General features: G+C 54.5%; 2 protein-coding genes across 2 annotated transcripts in view; one reads left to right on the top strand and one right to left on the bottom strand.

The window, feature by feature from the left end:
* TSNARE1 (t-SNARE domain containing 1) overlaps positions 1 to 21,165 on the bottom strand; it is an 85,664-nt gene extending 64,499 nt beyond the window's left edge. Inside the window, 1 exon segment of the mRNA XM_064476788.1 lies at positions 21,099 to 21,165. The gene's annotated coding sequence lies outside the window, so the exon portion shown is untranslated.
* On the top strand, positions 18,338 to 23,625 carry LOC105106347 (collagen alpha-1(III) chain). The gene is made up of 5 exons (XM_064476649.1): positions 18,338 to 18,551; positions 20,502 to 20,585; positions 21,244 to 22,030; positions 22,837 to 22,971; positions 23,212 to 23,625. The coding sequence occupies exons 1-5, from the start codon at positions 18,338 to 18,340 to the stop codon at positions 23,282 to 23,284; spliced, it is 1,293 nt and encodes a 430-aa protein (XP_064332719.1). The 3' UTR covers positions 23,285 to 23,625.
* The last annotated feature ends 728 nt before the right edge of the window (positions 23,626 to 24,353 follow it).

The following is a 24,353-nucleotide window of genomic DNA, read 5'->3' as shown; positions in this document are numbered from 1 at the left end:
GCTGGTGGATAAATGGCAGCACGGATTTGGTGGGGGGACACGCAGGCCAGTAGGCGGCACTCCGCCAGCCCAGCTGTGCGTGTCGCCTCCGTCGCCTCTGTGCCCCAGAGCTGGGAAAGGGGCAGAACAAGCACTCAGGTCTCTTGGCCGACAACCCACAGCACCTCCACTGCTGCACACGGGCTGCCTGGGGCCCCAGGAGCTGCCAGGCGGCAACCTCATGCCCGCAGAGCAAAGGGCCAGGAATGGCCAGCCCACCCAGGTCCTGGCCTCCCCCACCCCCGCCCGGCCAGCCTCTGCATACGGGCACGCCCCATTTGGTTTAAGGTCATCTTGTTAGTTTCTGCTGCCTGGTAGAGGAGGCGAAGAGAGCCCATCCAGTCCACTGGGGAGACTTCATCCCTAACCAGCCACAACCTGGCCCAGGAAGAACCAAGGCTGACCCCTGACTCCTCCTGCACAGCTCCCACCCGACACAGGAGCACACGGCCACACGGCAGTGGGGTCCGAGCCGGGACACTCACCCCCACCTATCCCCCAGCCCCACCCAGGCCCGGGCTGACCGCCTTGGGCATGGCCAGCACCTTCAGAGGGCTCCCCAAGCAGACTGTCGGCTCACAGCTAGCCCCCTCCCCATCAGCACCTCTCCCCACTCCCACTGCCCACCCAGCAGATGGCCTTGCCTCCCTCAAGTGAAAAAAGCAAGTCCACTAACAGTTACATGGTGAGGTCGCAACTCTATAAAATATGCAGAATAACAGAAGCTGGAAAGAGTCCTGGCCTGCAAAGCCCCGGTGCTTACCCTCCAAGAGGGAGGCTGCTGATTTTTAAACCTTCACTTTGCTTATCTGGTCTACATCTCCTACAAGGGGTGGGTACTACTTTTTGGAAAGTGAGACAAAGTAAAAGCTTTTCTTTGAAGAGAGGGAGAAAAAGCCTCAAAACCCGTGAATGCCCTTCCCTTCCCACCTTCACACACACACACACACACACACACACACACACACACACACACACACACACACACCCCGCGGTTCCTCTGGTGGGAGAGTCAGCAGAGGGCTGTGGGCAAGTCCCCACAGAGGATGACCTGGGCAGCCGCCCTCACCTCTCTGAAGCGTGTCTAGACAGGACCCCAAGGCACAGAGCCCAGCTCGGGCCACCACCCCTACACGTACACCCCAGCCAGACACGGTGCCCGGCCAGGCCTCAGGGCCCCACGTGTGCCTGTGTGTGCGCAGAGGCAGAGGAGGGGTGGGGGCTGCCCTGACACGTGTTCACGCATTAGGAGGGTTGCTATAGCAACTTGGACTCCACGTCAAACAGAGCACCAGCCAGGCACCCCAGGCACCCTGAGAACGACGCCCAGAATGGCCACAGAGAAGCAGGGATTTCTGGCAGCACCAAAGGGCGGTGGACCCCGGCCATGAAATGCACGCCCCCCTCACCTGCCACACTGCCCCACTCCGATCCTCCCTCCTCCACGGGAGGCCAGGCTTCAGGGCCTGGCTCTGCCCACTGCCCTGCTGCCTGCCTGTCAGCCAGGCCCTCTCCCAGCACGGTGGCAGGAGGACTGTGCCTGAGTCATGAGGGCGGGGGCGGCCCATCTGCACAGCTGCCCACAGCCAGGAGTCAGGCTCCCGTCAGACCACGAGACTGCCTGGGGCGTAGGGGCAGAGGATCATGGCCCAAAGAGGGAGCTGGGGTCCCCCTCCTGGCACGCCCACTCAGGAGGGAAGCCATCTCGCCTCGCCAGACTGCCCAGCTTTCCCAGGAGAACGTGGCCCAGCAGGCCTTGGACTGCGAGCCTGCAGCCATCACTTCATTTAACTGCAGGGAAGGAACCTTGGCTGCCACACTTCATAGACGGGGAAATGAGGCCCAGAGAGGTTAGGAACTTGCCCAGGAAGCCCAGCTGGTCAGAGGCCAAGGTGGGATCCAGACCCAGCCAGATCTCCAGCCAGAGCCTGCACTGGCCCTGCTGCACGTGGCCGTGGCCCGGTCAGAGCAGCCACGGCAACAGACTGGAGCTCGAGCCGTGCCTGGTGTCACAGCCCAGCTCTCCCTAGGGAGGCCAGTGAGGGAAGGATGGCCAAGGGCATCCAGTGAGACAGCAGAAGCCCCAGGCCTCCCCCCACCCCTTCGCAGGAAGCCACGGGCAGGGGGAACCCACCTACCTGCGTGTCCCAAGGACAGGCTGGCTGAGGGCACTGCTGAGCCAACTGGTCACAGGGAAAGGGGGCAGACACAGACTGAAACCTCGGTCCTAAGGGCACACCCTTTATGACCCCCACACCCAGAGCGCTTTCTCCCTCTGGAGCAGGAGGCTCCGCCCCACAGACCCTCACTCTCCAGGGTGAAGGCAGACCTGCACTCACTATGGGAGCCGCCCGGTGCGGTAAGACCAGGCACAGCGCGGGGGAAGCCCTGTGCAGAGGGGGCAGGGAGACACGGGGCTGGACGCGCTGATGAGGTGGGCCTTCTGGAAGGTGCCACCACCTGAGTGCCCAGCCGCACCATCACATCACCCTCCTCCACCAGGAGGAGCACCGACAGCAGCAGGACATGACCAGCGTCACGACCCGCACCACCACCCCTCAGTCCCCAGCATGGCAGCATCACCAGGCCCACCCACAGTGGCAGCCCTGTCCTCCCATGAGCCACCAGCCCCACTGCCACCACCCCAGGCCATCACCACCTCCTCCCCCACAGATGACAGGATGAAGTGATGCTGAGGGGGTGGGGGCTGGTGGGCAGCTTACAGCCTCTCTGCTGCTTTAATGGGAGCAACTTCAGCAAGTTAACCGGCTTAGATGGGCAGGACCCCCTCCTACAGGAGGGGGTGGTGGTGACAGGAAGATGGAGGAATCCCCTTTCCACAGCTGGTACAGTTGAATCACAGGTGTCACTGCCCAGAGTGACAGGCAAGAGAGTGTGGGCTGGACCCCCGAAGCACATGCTCCTTGCCCCAGCACTGAAAGTGCAGACCCAGCTGGAGGGGTCCCTGGGAAAAGGAGAGCTTGTCCTCACCCCAACCCACAGCAACACCCCGACGCCCCTCCCCTGACTGCCCACCCACCTGCTGGTCCTGAGTGCCAGGGTAGGCCAGTGGCTCAAACACCCAGGCAGCCCTGTGCCTTCAGCCGCTCATCCAGGGCCTGCGGGGAGGAGGTGTCCACGGGCAGGACGGGCTGCCCTACGGAGGCACCGCTGGAGCTGTCCGCGGTGCTGAGCACGGTGGCCCAGCGCCAGCGGCTGGCCTCGCCCACGCCCCTGCTCAGAGCCCTGTGGGTCTATCCTTCCCCCAGCTTGGAGCTCAACCCTGTGGGGCTGGTGGCCGTCCTGTCATGACAGGTCAGAGCGGGGGTGTGATGACTCCTTACTAAGTACCTACTAAGTCCTTCCTAAGTGCAGACACTAGAACAGGCATTTGAACGACATTATCCTCCTTTTTCATCCCCACAGTTCTAGGAGATTGACTACGAGGAAACTGACATCAGGCATCAATGTGGCCACCTATGTTAGCATATTTTTTCCCCTTTCCTTTTAGAAATCACACTAAGACAACGAGGAGAATGACGACACCAAAATAATGAAACAAAAACTTTAAAGCTCACACTTCATACTTAAGAGAAAGCCGGAAGTGAGCATGATGTGCAGGCCCCAGGGCACAGGTAAGGGCAGCCACGAGCAGGTGGAAGTGCGCAGAGTCCTCCCAGGTGGACATAAAGTGCAGGTCAGGAGGGGCGGGGGATGCAGAGCAGATCTCAGGAAGCACCACAGGAGTACATTCCCAAGCATCATGGGCTGACCCTGAACTCAAAAGCTTTTTTTCACCACCAAGCAACAGAACTGGGCTGGGGGCGGCACCTCCTGAAATGTCCATGAGGCTCGAGCAGCAGAGAAGGTGGGGCCAGAGGAAGAATTACCCAAGAGCCATGTGTGCAGGAAGCAGCCTGCCTCTACAGCAGCACTGAAGCCCCTGAAAGCCACTCCCCTCGAGGTCCCCATCCCTACCTCTCTGAGAAAGGGTGAGTGGGGCACTCTTACTAGGAGCGGATCCAGAAAAAAATAGTTCATCCCAAAATGATCAATAAAATTCTGAATAGCTAAAACAATTCTGAAAAAGAAGAACAAAGTTGGAGGCGTCACACTTCCTGATTTTAAAATTTACTAAAAGCTACAGTAATCAGACCAGTGTGGCACTGGCATACAGACAGACACACAGACCAATGGAGCAGAACAGAGAGCCCAGAAATAAACCGTCACGTATGTGGTCAAATGATTTTCAACCAGGGTACTAAGACCTCTCAACAGGGAAAGGACAGTCTTTTCAATAAATGACACTGGGAAAACCGGATATCAACACGCAAAGAAATGAACCTGGACATTTACCTTACACTGTACACAAAAATAAATGCAAAAATGGATCCAAGACCTAAATATAAGAGGTAAAACCAAAACACTCTTAGAAGAAAACATGGGGGAAAGCTTCATGACACTGAATCTGACAATGATTTTTTTTAACATTTTTTTATTGAGTTATAGTCATTTTACAATGTTGTGTCAAATTCTAGTGTAGAGCACAATTTTTCAGTTATACATGAATATATATATATATTCATTGTCACATTTTTTTTGCTGTGAGCTACCACAAGATCTTGTATATGTTTCCCTGTGCTACACAGTATAATCTTGTTTATCTATTCTGCATATGCCTGTCAGTATCTACAAATATTGAAATCCCAGTCTGTCCCTTCCCACCCCCCAACCCCCTGGCAACCACAAGTTTGTATTCTATGTCTATGAGTCTGTTTCTGTTTTGTATTTATGCTCCTTTTGCTTTTTTTTTTAGATTCCACATATAAGCGATCTCATATGGTATTTTTCTTTCTCTTTCTGGCTTATTTCACTTAGAATGACATTCTCCAGGGACATCCATGTTGCTGCAAATGGCATTACGTTGTCATTTTTATGGCTGAATAGTATTCCATTGTATAAATATACCACATCTTCTTTATCCAGTCATCTGTTGATGGACATTTAGGCCATTTCCATGTCTTGGCTATTGTAAATAGTGCTGACAATGATTTTTTTAGATATGACATTAAAAGCAGAGGGAAGAAAAAGTTGATAAATTGGACTTTATCAAAATTTACAACTTTTGTGGATCAAACAGACTGAAAGGGCAACTCACAGGATGGGAAAGAATATTTGCAAAGGATATCTGATCAGAGATTAGTATCCAGCATACATAGAGAACCCCTAAAACTCAACAGCCTACCAAAAGATGGGCAAAGGACCTGAAAAGACGTTTCTCAAAAAAAGATATGCCAGTAAGCACAAGAAAACCTGCTCCATGTGACTTACTATCAGGGAAATGCAAATGTGCAAGCTATCTTGAGAACACCTCACACAACTAGGATGGCTACTATCAAAAAAAAAAACAGAAAAGGAAGTTTTGGTGAAGATGTGAAAAACTAGAACCCTTGTGCACTCCTGGTGAGAATGTAAAATGGTGCTGCTGCAGTGGAAAATAGTACTGCGGTTCCCCCAAAAAAAGTGAAAATAAAATAACCACATGATCCAGCAATCCCACTTGGAGGTACACACCCAAAGGAACTGAAGGCAGGGCCATTTTCTCCGTCTTTACTGAAGCACAGTCAGTTACACTGGGTCCATTTCTGGTGGACAGCACAGTGTCTGAAGGCAGGGACTTGAGGAGATACTTGTACACTGTGTTCAGAGCAGCATTATTCACAACCGCTAAAAAGTGGACACAACCCAAGTGTCTATGGACAGAAGATAAACAAGCAAAATGTGGTCTACTCATACAGTGGAACATTAACCAGCCTTGAAAGGAAGGAAGTTCCGACACCTGCTACAACATGGATGAGACTTGAGGACATTCTGCTCAGTGAAATGAGCCAGTCACAAAAGGACAAATGCCTACAGTTCCACTTACGTGAGGTCTCTAGAGCCGTCAAATTCTGAGAACAGAAGCAGAACGGTGGGGGCCGGGGGCTGGGGGAGGGAATGAGGAGTCAGAGTCTAACAGGACAGAGGTCCAGTTTGGGAAGATGAAAATGCTCCAGAGATGGACAGCGCAGGCAGTGGGTGGGAAATACTGCACCATAACGTGAATGCACTAAATGCCACAGAACTGGGTGTGTAAACATGTCTAAAATGGTCCACTTTATGTTATGTATTTTATCACAATTAAAAAAAAAGATGTTAAAAGTTTTTTACAAATAACAATGAAAGCAGAACTGGCCCAGCACGGAAACAGAGACACTACAAGGTGGGGGTGGGGGTGGGGGCCCAGAACAGAGCAGTCACCGGACAGCCACACACCCTACCACAAGGCAGATCAAAAACAGTTCGTCCCGAACCAAAAAAGCAATCGAGCAATTGTCCCAGAACTGCATGAACTCAGAAAGAAGATGGAAACACAACAGAGGATAAACTTGAGCTGGCAGAGTTCACAAGAAACAAAAGAACCAGTGTCACAGACATGAAGACAAAGCTGCAAAGAGTGTGAGGGAGAAAAGACATTTTGAGGGGAAAATATCACAAAGGATAGAAACAAGAAACGCAAACAAACTGAAGTGAGAAGAAAGATGTTAAATCACTTATGAAGGGAAGGATAATCAGGCAGGCCTCCGATTTCTTCAAAGCAAGATTCAAAGTCAGAAGACAGCATTTACAAGACATTCAAGAAATGATGGTCTAGCCAAGGACTTCATCCACATTCAAACGGTCCTTCAAGCCCAGAAGCAGTTTGAACACGCAACTTTAGGGACCACCGTTCCCATCAGCCATTCTGAGAAAGCACCTGCAGAGCAGACCTCAGCCTGTCAAAGGTGAGAGAAGAAAGTCGATCCCAAGGTTGTCGGTGAGCCCTGAACACACCCGCCTGCAGATGCAAGACTGAAACGTGGGACTGGAGTGACAGACACAGCAAGTAACAGCATGCTCTGACCACAGAGAAATGACTCAGCTGATAAAAATCAAGTGGGAAAGGAGAAAAGGAAAGGTAGAGTAATTAGCTCCTCGCCTCATCAGTAGGAACTCAGAGTCGAAGGATACAATTCACGGCTGACATTTCAGTAACGGAAACACACACAGATTTAACAGTACAGAGGTAACCACTGAGAAAGGTACTATTTGACTAAAATTAGGTGAGGGAAGGTGAAAAAACAAAGCACATTACTTTCACCATTACTCACAGGAGGGATATTCATTTCTCGTTGCTGCCATATCAAATCACCACAAATTTGGCAGCAACGCCACACAGATCTGCCGTCTCACAGTTTCCGCAGATCAGAATTTCCGCGGGGTTGCCTCCCTTGCTAGAGGCTCTGGGAGGTAACTTGGGCTGCTGGTAGAATCCAGGTCCCAGTGGTCACAGGGTAAGGTCGCTGTTCCCTCGCTGGTGGTCAGCTGGTCAGCCTTGAGCTCCCAGAGGCCCCTCTCCTGTCCCTGTATGGGACCCCTACGTCTCAGATCCTTCTCACTCTTAGGTCTCTATGCCATCCCCTCCGGCCACATCTCTCCCGCCTGTTGCTGGAGAAAGCTCTCTGCTTCCGAGGGCTCACGTAACTATACTGAGTCCACCAAGATAAATCCGAGAGAACCCCTTTAAGCTTCATAACCTTAAGTCCCTCTGCAACATCCCTTTCTGCCATGCAAAGTAACATTCACAGGTTGCAGGATTAGGGTGTGGCTCTCCCAGGAGAAGAGGGCGGGGGCAACATCATTTTGTCGGACACAGAAGGTACTTAATAAGCGGTCCCTGAAGACACAGCATAACCTGCAACAGTATTACAAAGGCAACCACTCAGACCAGGACACAGACTCTCCAAAAATCACAAGAACTATACTGACTTTTTTAAAAGGCAAAGAAAACACACCACAGAGTAAAAGACTTTAAAAATATCCACACACATGGCAAAACATGACAGAACAAAAATCAAATATATCTGACCTATCAATTAGAGTAAATTAGTTTAATTCTCCAATGAAAGAAAAAATGATACTCCGATGGGATCACAAAGCAAATCCAACCTTACTGTATTTAAGAGACACATGTGCAGGCGCGCAGGGGTGGGGACAGAAGGTGTGGAGGCTGCCAGGCGAGCGGGGAGGACAGGGGCCCGGCCGCGGTCCTGATGTCGGCAGCACAGAGATGACTGGAAGGGCCGGCTCAGCACAGAGGCTCTGGCTATGCAGCCAGACTCACAGGAGCCCGGGGACGAGACAGACGTGGACCCGCGGCAGGACTGCCGTTCACCCCCATGGTCCACAGCAGAGCCAGAGGACAAGAACCATGACACACGTGACCCAAAGGACGTGGCTCAGATGGTGTAACTGACCAGCACAGCCATCAACCGCCGTTCACCCGAGACAGAAAACAGCTCCCTGTCAAGCGCATGTGGAACAATGAAAACTGACTCCATATTAGAACCACAGGCAAAACCTCACAAAACCCCAAAAGATCCAAAGAGGAGAGTCAATATTCTCAAAGTGCAGTGAAAACTAGAATAACAACAAAACTGAGAAATCAAAAGGCGCTTTATTTGGAAATTTGAAAACTTGCTGCTCAACAGCTCTTGGACTGAAAAAGAGGCTACAAACCCACATCACAGAGCATCCAGGCAGTGCTGGTAAGGAAAGTACGTTCTGCCAGAAAGCTGGGACCAGCCTGTAGATACTACACTCTTTTTTGAAAAGAATGTAGACAAATTAACCGAGCATATAAACACGTAGAGAAAAGAATGGTAAGATAAACTGAAAAAAAAGCAAAAGAAATTATTAACTATGAGCAAAGAATGTGTTAAGAAGCAAAAAAAAGGATAATAAATTTAATTAAAGTATGCCAAAGGTGAGTCTTTGAAGAAAAACTTTTAAATAAAATGGAAACAACTAGCTAATCCAATCAAGAAAAAGAGGGAGCAAATGAGAGGGAGATAGCCACAGAAACCAAGGAAATTAGAGCACGGAAGAGACAGCCGCACTCCAGTCCACATGGATAAATCTGACAGCCTGGGTAAGACGAACAATCTTCTAGGAAAATGTAATTTATAAAACTGGCCCCCAAAAAAGAAAGAAAAATTTTAAAGGACTCTCTTCCTCAAAACAAAAACAAAACTAACATGCAAGCACCAGGTCCCAATAGTTTCACAAACTCTACCAGGGCTTCAAAGACCAGGCAATTCAACACTGTCAAACTGCTCTAGAAAATGCATCAGGAAGAAAACGTCTCAACTATTTTTGTGAAGGAAGTGCAACACTGATATCAAAGCCTTGAAAAAAAAAGTGCCCGCCAAAAAGGAGACGACAGACAAGCGCACTTGTGAAGAGCAGCTCGGACGTGAGATTCAACAGCACAGGGTGCCCAGCAGCGCCTTGCAGGAGCCACGTGCCAGGCCGAATGAAGCGCCTTCCAGGATTCAAGCCTTCGCTATCCGCACCTCCATTAGCATAATTCATCACATCAATACAGCGAAGAAGGAAAGTCGTAAGATCATCCCATAGGCGATCTTTAAACAAGGAACTGACAGAAGTCAACAACGATTCTTGATTTTTTTTAAACGAGGCACAGTAAAACGAGAAGGACAGGCTCTTCCTGGGCACGTGGAGCGCGTCCTCCTCAGCCCGCCAGAGCGGGGACCCCTGGAGCCCTCCCCAGAGCAGCCCATCACAAGCACGATTACTTGCCAGTCCACGCATCTGGGTAACAAAAGGAAACCGGGATGTAAAAACTGGAAAGGGGAAGGTTAAATATCACTATTTGCAGCTACTAGGATTGGGTACCTGGAGAACCCAAGATAATCAACTGAAAAATAACAGAATCAGCAAGGTAGCAAAGGACAAAGTTCCACACAGAAATCAAGTGTGCTCGCACGTGGACATGCGAAGGACGACATGGAAGAAAAGGCTCCTAGCGATGTCGACAGGGAGGAAAGGTCTGCAAATAAAGAAAACCAGAAGGCACTACGGCAGAGGAGCCCGAAGCGACTGGGGAATGAGCGCGCTCCTGAGAAGGACGGCCCGACGCCACACAGACGTCACTGCCCCTAAGTTACCTGAACACAGTTCCAACCCCAGCCAGTCGGGTTTGGGGGATGTGAGGATGTGTGCGTTTGGGGGGGTCTGAGTGAAGAACAGGCAAGCTAGTTCAAAGTTCATAGGTCAGGACAACCTAGAATAGGTGAAAAAAATTACGACAAAAGAGCAATGAGTTCTTTGAGATTCACTCACTAAAACAGTGGTTACAGCTGCACACACGGACAATGGGGCAGCTCGTAAGAAAACAAACAGAAGCAGTTTTGAGAAAGAACAATAAAGTTGGACGCATCCCACATCCTAATTTTGAAATACACCACAAAGCGACAGTAATTACAGCCATGGGCGACTGGCATAAAGACAAAGACAAAGAACAGTCGATCAGAATAGAGTCCAGAAAGAAAGAGACACATACACCGTCTACAGGTCTGCAACAAGGGAGCCAAGACACCCCATGAGGAGAGGATGGTCTGCCCAACAGACGAGGCTGGAAACTCAAGCCAAACCTGCAAAAGAATGAACTTGGACCCTATCGCACACAAGCCAACTCAAAATTGATTAAAGACTTAAACAGAAGACCCCAAACGGTAAAACCCCTCGAAGTAAGCACAGGGGAAAATCTTCTCAAGGCTGGTTTTGCCAGTGACTTCATGGCTACGACACCAAGAGCACCAAGTAAGAGGAACGAAAAGAGCTCAGCGGGACAACATCAAACCAGACAGCAAAGGAAGTAACCGACCGAGCAGACCAGCACTTAGGGAACAGGAGAGGATGCGTGCAGAAAGACCTTCCTCTGCTCACACTGGGGTGCGCCCCCACAAGTCCATCAAGAGTTGAAAATACCTTAAGTTGAAAGTGCATTTAAGACGTGGGACCTACGGAACATCACAGCTCAGCCTGGCCTTCCTGAAACGTGCTCAGAACACTCACATCAGCCTACAGTTGGGCAAGACCATCTAACACAAAGCCCATTTTATACTAAAGTGTGGAATGTCTCCTATAACTGACTGAACACTATGCAGAAGGTGAAAAACAGAATGGCTAGCTGTGCACTGGCTGCTCACCCTTGTGATCGTGGGGCTGGCGGGAGCTGCAGTGGCCGCAGCCCGGGGTCCCAAGACAGTATCCGCCCCACATCGCTAGTCCAGAGGGTCAAAATTCAAAGTATGGTTTCTACTGAAAGTGTATCACTTTTGCACCATGCAAAGGTGAAAACCTGTAAAACTGAAAAATCTTAAGTCAAGGACCGTGTGTATGTGAGAAGGGGTTCATCTCCAAAACATATAAGGAACTCCTACAATTCAACAGTGAAAAACAAAGCCAAAAACTGAGAGCCTAATCATAAAATGGGCTAAGGACCTGAACAGACATTTTGCCAAAGAGGACACACAGATGGCCAACAGGCATGTGAGAAGGTGCTCAGCATCGCTAACCATCAGAGAAACACACACCAAATCCACAGCAAGATGCCACCTCCCTTTTGTCTGGATGGCTGTCATCAAAAAAAAAAAAAAAGGAAGAAGAAGAAAAAGAAGTGCTGGCAAGGATGTGGAGAAACAGGAACCCTGTACACTGGCGGTAACACAAGATGGCACAGCCACTACGGAAAACAGCACAAAGGCTCCTCAAAATGTGAAAAGCAGAACTATCATGTGATCCAGCAGCGCTGCTTCTGAGCATTTATTTGAAAGAATTACAATCAGGACCTCAAAGAGATATCTGCACCACGTGTCCACGGCAGCATGATTCAAGACACCCAAGACACAGAGGCAGCCGAAGGGTTCGTCTACAGGTGAGTGGATAAAGAGGACGTGGCAAAACCACGTGATGGAACGTTATTCATCCTCCAAAAAAGAAGGAAATTCTGCAGCATGCAACAACTTAGATGGACCTTGAAGACATCATGCAAAGTGAAAGAAGCCAGCCACAGAAGGACAAACACTGCATGACCCCACTGACACGAGGGATCTAAAACAGTCGATTCAAAGAAGCACCAAGTGGAATGGTGGCTGCCAGGGGCGGGGGCAGGGGAGACGGGGAGCTGCTACTCAATGGGCAGAAAGTCTCACTGAAACAAGATGAAACAACTCCAGAGTGCTGCTGGGCGACACCACACCTGGTGGGCTCAACACAGGGCTGTACTGTGTACATGGTATGGCGCTGTGCACGTAGTGTGCACAGGAAGTACTGTGCACATGTTAAGTACTGTGCACATGGTACACTTTGCACACACAGTGTGCACTCTGCACACATTAAGTATTGTGCGCACAGTACACACTGTGTGCACGGTAAGTACTGTGCACACAGTATGCTCCGTGCACACGGTACGCACTGTGCGCACAGTAAGTACTGTGCACATGTTAAGTACTGTGCACACGGTACTGCACTGTGTACTTCAATCTGCAAAGTGGTAGGTCTCATAAGAAGCATTCTTATCACAATAAATACATTATTTTAAAATCTAAATATAAATGGCAATTTAGGGCACAACAAAGCTAGAACCTAAAACCAGCAGGGAAGAAATGGACCATTTAATACCTTGGACAGGGCCGCCAGCAGAAGGCCCCGGCAAAGCCAGGGTCAGACCAGACCTCACGGCACACGCCGGGACAAAGGACAAATGAATAAAAACTTGAGAAGTAAATCAACAAGAAGAAAACACAGCCCTTCTTTTTAAACCTGAAGAAAGGAAACCTCTGTGAACTACAACTCGAAGTCCAAACGCCACACACGTACACGGGCAGATCCAATGGCACAGAGGCGGCTACGTGGCCAAACAACAGGGACAACAAAAGAAGGCAGCACGTGACCTGAATTCATCCAGCGTTCAAAGAGCTCGTCTCCATGATCTAAAGGGAAAAAAATCAACCACACAGTTTTAAAACACAAAGTTGAGGAACAGAAACCTCACAAGGAACATACAAGCGGCTCTTTGATATATAAAAAGACACCATTAAAAAAAAGGGTACCAAACTCATTCATAATAAAGGAAATGCAGGCGTGCCCCTGCCCTGAAACCCAAAGGTGCCCACTGTGGGAGCAGCGAGGGGAACGGGGTGCACAACTCTCCATGGGTGTGGAATCGGGACCCCCGCTTTGGGTGCGACCTGGCCGTGTGTGTCCGACGGAGGAAAGTCGGGGTCTTCTGAGCCCACGCCTGCCCTCGGAGCGTACATCCAACGAACATGCACAAGTGACCTGGGAACAGGTCACTCATTCTGTAACAAGCACAGACTGAAATCAGTCTAAACTTCCATCCACAAAAGACTATTAAATCGATTCTGACATAACCATACTTGAGTCCGCCATTGTCAACAAGAAAAAGAGAAGTTCTCTGTACTGATGTAGAAAGACCTCTAGGACATTTTGGTTAGTAGGGGGAAAAAATAAAAGCTAAGGAGCAGAAACGTGTTACAATATTTGACTTGTAAGAGAAAAACGAACCTGAATACGGTCGATCTGTCTTTGGTTGAGAAGAGACTAACAGCAGTGTCACAGGTGCGTACAAGGCCAGGCGGCTGGGCTGGCGAGGCTGGTAACTCTCAACTGCCTGCTTCCCCGTACGTTTTCACTTTTGAACTATATCAACTATTCAAATCACTAAAGTGAAAGGGCAATGGAATAGTTAACAGTGGTCCATTCATTCACACACAGGAACAGGACTCAGCGATGAAAAGACACAAACTACAGACACATGTGACAACCTTGAGAAACCTCCAGGGAATTAACCAAATGAAAAGAGCTGGTCCCCAAGGGCTACATACTCTGTGATCCCGTTTGTATAACATTCTTGAGACACCGGAAAACAGGAGGACAGACTGACGCCTCCCAGCAGTTAAGGAGGGCGAGCAGCTGGGGGAGGGGGGCTACTGAAGGGCAACCACGTGACAGAAACACCCTGCATTCTGACCGCAGCCACAGAGGCATCCTGGGTGTGACACAGTCCTACCTCTCTGCCAGGTGCCACCTTTGGGGAAACTGAGTAAAGGTACTAGGAAGGCTCAGAATTATTTCTTACAATAGTACACGTACATGTGCAATGTCTCAAAATATAAAGTTTCATAATGTTTTTTTAAAAGAGGCTGGGCTGTCAATCTCCATGTCTCAGGTCACCAGGTGGACAGAGCAGAGGACGTAGTCAACCTGATTTGGTTCCCGAGGGCCGGCCTCCTGGAACTCTGCACGAGGTGGGCTACCGCAGGGGACCCTCTCTCTGAGCACAAGGGAATCCCAGGAGGAGAAGGGGAAGCCAGTGAGGGAAGGGTGGCCTTCCAAAGGCACAAAGCGGCCTTTGTTGCTTTAAGCTGCTGATACCCAGGGAATGCTTGTTACCGCAGCAAGACCTACCCCGTACCATTAGGACTTCCACCCACCCTGTCACATCTGTGCCCGCACCTGCCACCTGACTTCACTCCTGCCCAGCAGGCCACCCTGGGCCGTAAGACAAAACGAGGCAACTGCCTGTGGGGCCCCCTCCTCCACTGTCCGCCAACCCCTCCAGCAGGGGGGCAGCAGCGCAGGCTGTCAGCCGGCAGGAGGCAGGGCTGGGCTGCACCCCACAGCAGCAGGCAGCTCTGGCCTCTGCCTCCCAGTGAGAAAGGAGGGCTAAACCAGCTACAGAACCCCTTCTCCCAACACAACAGTCCTCAGAAGGTGCGGGTGAAACGGATGAGGTCGGAGCAGTTCTGAGTGGAGGGAGGGGGTGCGGGCAGCAGGGATGACTAGAGCCCCTCCAGCCCCAGGGCACCCCCTCAAACCACTGGCCTGGCAGCTCTGCACAAGCCAGGGTCCGTAACACTGTGGGGCAGCATGGGAAAGGCAGAGCCCAGGTTCTAGGGCTGGGCATGCTGTGTCCTGCTCCCAGCCTGCCCTGCACTTCCTCTGTGGCCTGGAGAAAACAATGTCACCTCTCAAGGTCTAAGAGTAAGTGACTCCCGGGCTTCCCTGCTCTGATCAGTGGCACTGAAAGCCCCGCGCCCTCAGCTGGGAGCCGCGGCCACGCTCCTCAGGCTCCCTGCAGCATCTCCGCGGCCACTCACCTGCAGGGCCCTGGAAGGCGGTCTCCGGGCAGCCGCACCACCAGGCAGCTGTAACCCGCCCTCTGCAAGCTGCCGTCTCCCTTCTGCTCAATGAGTGGGGGTGCACACGCGAAGCACCCGCTCGTGTCCAGCCCACCACCCATGTTAGAGCCCATCACAGCTTCCTGCTACTTGGAGATGCAGTGGGTGGCCCCGGGACACGAGACACCCAGAAAATAGTGCTGCTGCCTGAAAAATAGTGCTTTCCAGCAGCTAGCTCGTGCTTACATGAGCATTTATCGAGCTCCAACTGTGTGCTCTTCCTGTACTGGGACCACAGAGACAGGAAAGACAGGATCCTGGCCCTAGAGGAGTCCATGGGGAGCCCAACACCAAACAAATGACTGCAAGGCAATGAGGAACCAGCCACGAAAGGCTTTCCATCAGTCTGCAGCCCCCTGCCCTGCCAGGTGCCAGGCCCTCAGGGAAGGGGCAGAGACATCAGCCCAGCAGGTTGAGTAGAGAGGCTGGAAAGACTTTGAGCTCAAACTGCCAGAGCTGCAAAGGCCAAGTGCAGGAGGCAGCCTGATGCTGCAGATGGGCCTCTGGAAAGATGCAGCCAGGGAGACAGGCTGAGTGGCCCTGGGCAGGAAGTCGGGATGCTGCGAGGGAATTATAGGTCCAGGCTGGAGGCGCGGACCAGCTAGAACACTCATCCCCGCAACTGAAGATTTTCCGGACCCTGGACCCGGAAGACACAGAACCACTCTGCTCCCCGAGCCCAGGCTCACCTCCTGCCCTCCACACTCATTAGCACCCTCGCTGTGGGTGAGGCAGCAGTGGGGAAGGAGGTCAGACCCAAGGCAGGAATCCAGCTCCTCATTAGCACAGCTACTAAAAGCCTGTGCTGAGAGGGCAGCCAAGCCCAGGAAGGAGGCTGCAGCGGGGCGTTGTTTTAATGTGGGAGAGACTGATTCAGGGCTGCTGGTGTGAAAACACGTCCCTTTCCAAATACTTGGCAAGGATGGACTACGGATCCCGTGTCTCTGCAACGGCATAGACGCCAACACCTCCGACCTCCCGGAGGGCAGCCAGAGTTGGCTGGGGCGGGAGGCGGTGGGGGCTGCACCCGGCCACCTCCTGGCCAGCTCTGTCTGGCGCCGATTCCCAGACCAGAGCTCTGCTGTCCCCACCATCGCCCAGGGTGCCTGGTTTTCATCTTCCCCAGATGACACCCCAACCTCCTCCTTCCTCACCACCCCATGCCCCTAATATCTGGCTTCCTACCCAGTGCAGGCTCAGTCTGAGCCCTGCAGACCACACCCAGGGTCAGGCTCGGACAACAGGACAGACAGACATGGGCAGATGGATGCCTGAGCATGGCACCTATCCTAAAGCCCTAAAAATGTTTAACTCAATGACTGGACACCTTTCCACAGGTCCAGGAGAGCAGCCACAGCAGATGGTGAGCTCTCTCCTCCCTGCCTGTCATCCTGCCCTACTGGGAACAAGAATTCCAAGTCCCATCCTGCCTCCCCCTCCATGAGAAATCCCACACTTCCACACCTGGACTCCTTAGAAGCCCTCAGACCCCTGACAAGCCCTCCTTCAGAACATCCGTTCAACACGGAGAGGGCCCGGGAGTAAGTCTTTATTCGTGCAGACTTTATCATCGACGTTCTGCAGCGCACAGGGCATCTTCCAGTGTGGGAGCATCTTCCAATCTGTCCTCCCAGGAAGCAGCAGAGCAGTAAGTGGGCTCTGGAGCCCGAAAGCTGAGTGGCCACTTACGGACCTATGACCTCCAGATAGGTTACTCAGCCCTGGGAAGTGTCCTGGTCTTAGGAATATGAGGAACCTAGCAAGTGCCAGCAGAGACCAGAGGTCTGTAAATGGTGGTCACTATTGTGATGATGACACGAAGTCAGTGACAATGGTCGGTTCTCCTCAGTTCCTGCTGATCCACCTCAAAAGCAGGCTGGGGCAAGCTCTCTGCAGCAGGGGAGGGCTGCTCAGGAGAGGCCTGGCTACGCCAGCCTCCCAGGCACTCCCTGACCCCACAGCCCCGCCTGCCCCTCGAGCAGTGTCTCCAGAAGTCTCCAAGCTTCAGTGCCCGTGTCTCTGCAACGGCATAGACGCCAACACCTCCGACCTCCCGGGGGCTGCAGGCTCAGAAAGGGCAGAGTTCGGGCATCCTCACGTGCTGATGAGGGACGTGGGTTAGGATCCAAGTCCGCAGGACTTCACTGTTCACACCAGGACATTGACACAGTCAGGGCTGGGGCTGGGGCCCCACCGTTCTCTCAGGGGACATCAGAGGCAGAAAACAAGACAATCTTCCACGGCCCAGTTAAGAAAACAATAGAAGTTTATTGAGCAGGAGCTGCGAGCAGGGGCTTCCAGGGTCACAGGACTGTCTGGCCTGCTCTCTTGTGTCCACCCGGGGCAGTGGGGCTGGCCTCTCCCAGAGGCGGGAGCCCAGGGCTGCTGGGACAACGAACAGCCTGCCACCCCAGTTCCCGGAAAGACCCAGCTCTCCTGGGCCAGCAGTCACTCCACAGAGGGGGTCTACAGCTCTGCCGCCACCACCGTGGACCTGGCCACATGGTGCTGAGCCAAGGGGCCGACAGCCTGGACACTGGGGACTGGGAGGGCTGGGTGGGGGTGCACACCTCTCACAGCCAGCGGCAGCCTCCAGCCACAGAGCCCAGACCCCTGGTCCCTGCTCCCCACAACCGTGTCTCCAGTCCTCTCCCAGTGGCCCTCAGTGAGGCTCATGCTGGCCCTCCCCAGCTCAGCACCGAAACCCAGGCCTCCCCTTGCCTCCTGCCTAGGCCCACACGGGCCTGGCCCCAGTCACACCGGCCTGCTGGGCTCCTCACACCGCTGTGCCCTCCCTCAGGTCCGCCCCTGCTGGAACGGCCTCCCTCCTGTCCTCCCAGACTAATGCTGTTTCCAAGACTCAGTTCAGGTCTCACCAGCACCCAAGGCCCCTTCCCAGATATATATCCACACCCTCAGCCCCACCCACAGCCACCCGTGTGACAGGGGCCCCTCTCCACATCCATCACTGACCACTCGGTGACCTCACTCTGTAACGTGAGCACCACGGCATCCGGAAGAGGCCAGGAAAGCCTGCAGGGGCACCCGGGCCCACTCGCCACCACTCTGAGTCTCTGCACAGGCCTGGCCGGAGAAAGTCCTCATGGGATGCTCTGCTCCTCGGACGGCAGCCCTGCCCTCAAGAGGCCATGGGGGCCCTGCCGATGACCCTGTCCAGACAGGCACGGCCCTGCAGACCACACCGCATGCCTGTGAGGACACCTGCAGCCCAGGGGGATCGAGGAGGGGAAAGGGCTCCAGGCGGTAGTCTAGCTTTGCAGCCAAGCGTGGAATCCTCTTCCCTTCACTTCATCCCCATCCTGGCCCTCAGCAAGCCCCTGGCCGAGGGCGACAATCATGCAGGTGGGATAAGGCCAGGCGGAACGGCTGGACAGCTTCTGAGGACAGCTGTGGATGGCAGCAGGGCGCTGGGAACCAGGGGCCCCCGGAGGCGTCACCGCCCCATTGGTCCACGGGCCCGGGCACTGACATGGCACCTGGCTTGGTGGTGGGTCCTGTCTTCTCTGCCGGGACTCAGGCCAAGACAACTCCCTTCCCATGGAAGGTTCTGCTGGCTCCACAGGCAGCTCCAACAGGAGGCGTGGTTCAGGTCTGTCATGACCCTGCTCACTTCAACAAACAGCCACAGGGTGCCACAGGGGCCACAGCTAGACGTTCAGTGGGAGGGGCTCCCAAGGGGACAGGGCGGGCAGATGGGACGGGCAAATGGCTGCAGCATCTGCCCTGGAGTCCGGGGCCTGGAGCAGGAGGAGCCTTCCCTGAACACCAAGCGCATCACTGAAAAGCGGGAATGACAATCCCCCTCCGGGCCTCAGTGCGCCCGGACGGGACAAAGGCAAGCAAAGTAAAGAGCGGAAACAAGCGCAAGAATTAGCACTGAACACCCAAGGTAATGGTCCTGGAGGAGGCAGAACAGGCCCCTTCACTCTTCAGTTCTGTCCATTCTCCCTCCTCTTTAGTCTTTCGTCACCAACCCCTCCATTCACGGATGCAGCACAGATTCAGGAGCCGGGCAGTGCTGAGTGTCTTGGCAGAACGCAGACGAATCCGAGAGGCGGTCTGCCTTCATGGCCTAGCAAGTTTGTCGTGATGACATCACACAAATCACAATTTAAAGAACATAAAGAATTACAGCTGGCCTGAACCACCCAGGCTGCATTCCACTTGTAGCAAAAAACACAAACAAGACACAACCAGCAGCCACAGATACACCTGTGCACATTGTTCAGAAGTCTAAGCCTTGACCAACAGTTCATGTCTCCCAGACACCAGAGAACAACGAAACTCTAACACAGAAAGGGTGCTCTGTGCTATGGCCATGAGCATAAATGTGGGTGGGCCAACCCAGAGGAGTCAGAGGACAGGAAAGTATCCATCCAAAGAGGCGTTGAGAGTACAAGGCACTCCAAGTGGAAGGCACGAACATTCTCATGCTGGTGAGAAAAGATATGAAATGTGCAGGAAACCGGGACCTGTGCACTGCTGGGGCACACGAAGCAAGCTGTTGAAGACATGGCTGGAGCAGGAGTCAGGGACCAGATCCTGACTTTCATCCTGCAAGAAGGGACTTAAGGACTCCTGTCTGCCCACGAGCCCCCAAACCCCCAAACCCCCAAACCCCCAAACCCTCAGATGGCAGCACCTGTGCACAGGCACCCATCCCGGGGCCTGGAGAGGAATGCCCAGTGAAGGTTGCCTGGATGCAGTCAGGGCAAGAGGCCAACAAAGGAGGGAAATGTGCAAGTAGCCCTGGAAGCTCTACCTCCTCCAGGAAGCCTTCTCTGCCTGCCTGTCTCCCATTGCCACTGTTATAACTGGGCTCCTGCACTGTCCTGAGCAGGCATTTGCTACACTGGGTTTCTACTGAGGACCTACAATGCATGAGGCTGAGCCATAGGGAGGTACCATTTTAACAGACCAAAACATCCTACTATTGACCAACGTCATCTGTATCTCGCCCTGATACTGAGCCCACACTCGGGTATAGTGAGGAACCACCTCAGCCCCTGCCTCGTGGCGACCCAAGATGAAATGGAAAACAGGCAAACAACTGGTAAAGACAGAGCGCGCTGGGAAGGAAAGAAGAAGGCACCAGAAACGCGGTCCTGGCAGCAGAGGGTGGCCAGGAACCTGCGTGGAGACCTCCAGAAGGACGGTGAGCCGCCACACCGCCCGGAACTAAAACAAGGGCAGGATGAGGGCAGGTGACGAAGAGGAGCCACGTGTGACCGGAAGGGCAGCAGGCCCATCTGGTCAAACAGCGCAACGCAGAACTTTCTGCCCTGACCGCAGGGTTCCATGCGGGGCCACGCGTGTCTAGTGACCGCCACACTGGACGGCGCACGCAGACCCCAGAGGGCAAGAGTGGAGTGAGACGTAAGGAGGAGGCTCCTGAAGGGCTTCCGTAGGGGCAGCACAGAGCGTGGTCACCTGGAAGCTGCAAGGGCCAGAGGACCCCAGCCCTCAGTACTCAAGAGATACTTTTTAAGTCAAACGTGGAGGAGGGGCAGGAAGGGACGCGGGGGTGGCGCATCGGGTCCGGCTCTCCTCCAATGGTTCCCACCCCTTGGCGACGAGGACGGTCCCTTGAGAGCAACAACTGGGTACCGCGACCTCAAACCGAGCGCTCTGACCGCAGCGGGACTCCCTGACCGCCCCGCCCCTCCCACGGCGCCCCGCCCCTAAGCCCCGCCCCTCCCACGGCGCCCCGTCCCTGGAGCCCCTCCCGCCGCGCCGGCCCCGCCCCGCCCCCAGCCGCCGCGGGCCCCGAGCCCCTCCCAGCCTGGGCCCCTGCTTATCCCGCCTCTGGCCGAGCGCCCTCCCGGCCAGCCCGCCTCGCCCGCCGGCCCTCCCCGGCCGGCCCAGCCCCGCCGCGCGCCGCCATCTCACCTGGGCCTGGGAGCCTCACGGGCACTCTCCGTGCGGTCTCCGCGGGAGGGGCGGTGCGGGGGGCGGAGCCGGCACCCAAACATCACGTGACGGCCCCTCCCGCCCCCGGCGAGGAACGCGAGGCCCCCTCCGCCCGTCCCGTCAGGCCTGGCGCTACGCGCCAGCCAATGGCCGCCCGAGCCGTGGACGCGTCGCGGACGGCGTGCGCCCGGGGACTACAAGTCCCAGAGTGCCCCGCGCGGGCGGCGGCAACGGTCTGAGACGGCGGCCGGCTGGGCCAGAAAACTCGCTCCGGGCGGGCGCTCCCTCTGGTGCCCAGGGTCGCGGCCCCTCTGTGGCCCCGAGGGCCCCGGAGAACGCGCGGTCCCGGCCTCTCGAGCAGGGCCGAGCCCTTCCCGCCGCCTCCCCGGGCCTGTGAGATGGCCGGCTCTCTCACCCCCGAGCCTCAGTCTCCCCATCTGTGAAACGGGACCGACTTTGAAGGTGAAGTTAGACCCGCAGTGCGCGGCCCCGCCTCAGGCCGACCGGGTCTCACGGGTCGGAGCGGCAGAGCCGGGGCCGGGCAGTGGCCGTGCGGGGCCGGGCAGCCGGCGCGAGGACTCGGGAGGCCTGCACGCCCAAGAGCCGAAGGGCCGGCGCCCGGGTCTAAGGTCACCCGTGCCCCGCGGACCCTACGCCTTGGTCCTCGCCTGCGGGGGCGTAGACGCGGTCGTCACCACACAGCAAAGCGTTTCCCCGGCGGCGGGGTGTGCTTCAGGGGACAGGTCTCCAGGACAGACACCTCCCGAGAGCGGGGCAATCGGGTATGAGGACGCTCCGGCCACGCCGCACCCTCAGCCGGCCTCGGGGTGTGGAGGGAAGGAGGGGAAAGTGAAGAACACCTCTTCTGAGACGACCACCTGCAGAGCCTGCTTCCCGCCTACACAGCGCGGGTGAGTGCTGCCTCGGGCTGCGGACTGGGCGGTCCAGCTGAAGCGAGCGGGGCCTTCCCAGAGGGGATGCTCGGTACCTGCTGCTTCCTCCCGAGTTCGGGGTAACCCCACCTAGCACCTCCCAGAGAAGCAGGAGAGACAGCCCCCTCCACCAGGACTTCCCCTGGAAGAGCCTGGAGCCAACAGGAGAGGGTAAGGAGGATGCCTAGGAGACCCCAGGAGGATGCACCCGGGGAAGCTGCGACAGCGCCACGAGCACCTATCTGCTGTGCCACATGTGGTCCTGCCTCCGGGGTCCTCAGACGGGGCCTCTGCAGCGCCCACTGAAGCCCACTCCAGAAACGCTGCTCTAACAGGAGCGGTGACACAGGCTTCTGCGTGGTTGTGCAGGATCTTCTGGTCACTCAACCTGGGTTCTGCAGTGAGTGTCCCTCCCCCTAACCTTCCTGTCCATCCCCTGAAGACTGACTCCCAGGTCAGCTTCTCCGGGAAACCAGCCCAGCCCCACCCTGGAAGAGAAGGTGTTTGCACTAACTCAGTCCCCAGCAGTCAGCCCTCACTCACTCACCACAGACTCCCTTATCCACCAAATTCCATGAGCAGGCCATCACTGCCACCCAGCCCTCCTGTGTCCCTTAACAGTGGAACCCCAGTTTTGCTCAAGTCAGCAAGGTAGTGCGGGCCTGGGGGACGACAGCAAAAGATACAGTGAGTCTTCAGGCCCAGAAGGGACTAATGTGGCCAGCTAGCCACACACACCCCCCACTCCCACCCCACCCCACCCTGCTTCGCTTCTCTTGTTCCAGCCTGGAATGCGGGCACAGTGTCCCAGAGCAGCTGCGGGTGGAGCCTACCCTCTGCCCCAGCTGTACCACAGACTCATCATCACAGGAGAAACCAGCCCCTGCTTCCTCCCCCGGGGCTGACACCATTCCTAGCTGGTATGACCCCTGTGTGCATCAGGATGGGACCACCACGTTTTTCAGCTTTTTCCGTGCCCATCAGACCACGGGCTCCTTGAGGCCCATGTATTTATGTTTGCACCCCAGCGCTCCAAGGGACACTTGGTGTGAGCAGAGGGAGCACAGGAGCCTTGCTTACGAGGCTTAGTGTTCACTCGATGTGTACCCGCCCCCCCAGGCACCTGGTCTGTTCTAATACCAAACTTTCTGGTGTTGCAGTGTGACACTGACCAGTGACACCTTCTCTCGGCATGTTCTCCAAAGCAGCAATGGAGGAGACAAAGGCCGCTGAGTGCTGTGAGCCTGCCCAAGAGCAGATGGGAGGGCGGCACACTGCTGCCTCGTCACCTATATGAGGCAGTGTCACAGGGAGGAAGTGTGCTGGGAAGAGGCTGGCAAGGGCCCAGCACCCAGCAGAGATCCGACCAAGATAGGAACATCGCCCACCACCATTTAAGACCAGTCGTGGCGTCACAGCCCCAGGCTCGCCCCAGGCTCTTAGAAAACCGACTCCAGCATGAGACTTGTAACAGCCTCCCAGCCACTTTTGCAGGAGTGGCAAAAAAAGAAAAAAGAAAGAAAAAGAAAGAGAAAAAAGTAAAAGAAAATCCGTGATGGGAGTGTTTGATTGTTGTCTTTGCTAATCGCATCCTCAGTGAGGGAAGAGGTTGCCCCCCGCCCCACCTCCTGGGAAGTGGCAGGGCCTGCTTGTCCTCCATCTCTGAAGCGGGAGGCATCTCTACACCCCAAGGAGCTGGTCTGTCTGTTCCACACCCACTACCCAGGCCTGCTACCTGGCACAGAATACCCCTCCTCTTGCCAAATCTTATCTGATCTTGTTTGCCATCGTTTATTCATTCCACAACCTTACTTTCAACATCAGGCAACATGCTAGACCCTGGGGACGCTATACAGTTAGATTCGGCTGTTAATGACTGAAAATCCCAATACCAGTGGCTTAAACACAATGTTCACTTTTAATGCTACACATTCAAGTCTAGGTAGACCCAATGGCTGGGAGGACAGGACTTTGGATTTCTTTAATCTCGTGGCTCCTCTGGTCCTCAGATGGGCCTTCTGCCTCATGGCACAAGATGGCTGTGTAAGTGCCAGCCATCATGTCTGCTTTCCAACCAGTAGGGTGGAGAACTGGACAGTGGAAAGGCACACAGGCATGCTCTCACCCCCATCCCACCCCTTTAAGGACGCTTCCTAGATATTGCACACCCCATATCTGCTTATACCACCCCCTGCCCCCTTGGCCAGAACTGGGTCCCTTGGGTACTTCTGGTTGCAAGAGAGACTAGGAAATGTCTTCCTCCTGAGGACTGTGTTCCCAGGGGCCATCCAGGCTCTTGTGC

Source organism: Camelus dromedarius, chromosome 20 (assembly GCF_036321535.1).
Source record: "Camelus dromedarius isolate mCamDro1 chromosome 20, mCamDro1.pat, whole genome shotgun sequence".
Taxonomy (NCBI): domain Eukaryota; kingdom Metazoa; phylum Chordata; class Mammalia; order Artiodactyla; family Camelidae; genus Camelus; species Camelus dromedarius.
The sequence above is the reverse complement of the archived record's forward strand: the minus strand, read 5'-3'. Positions and strand labels throughout refer to the sequence as shown.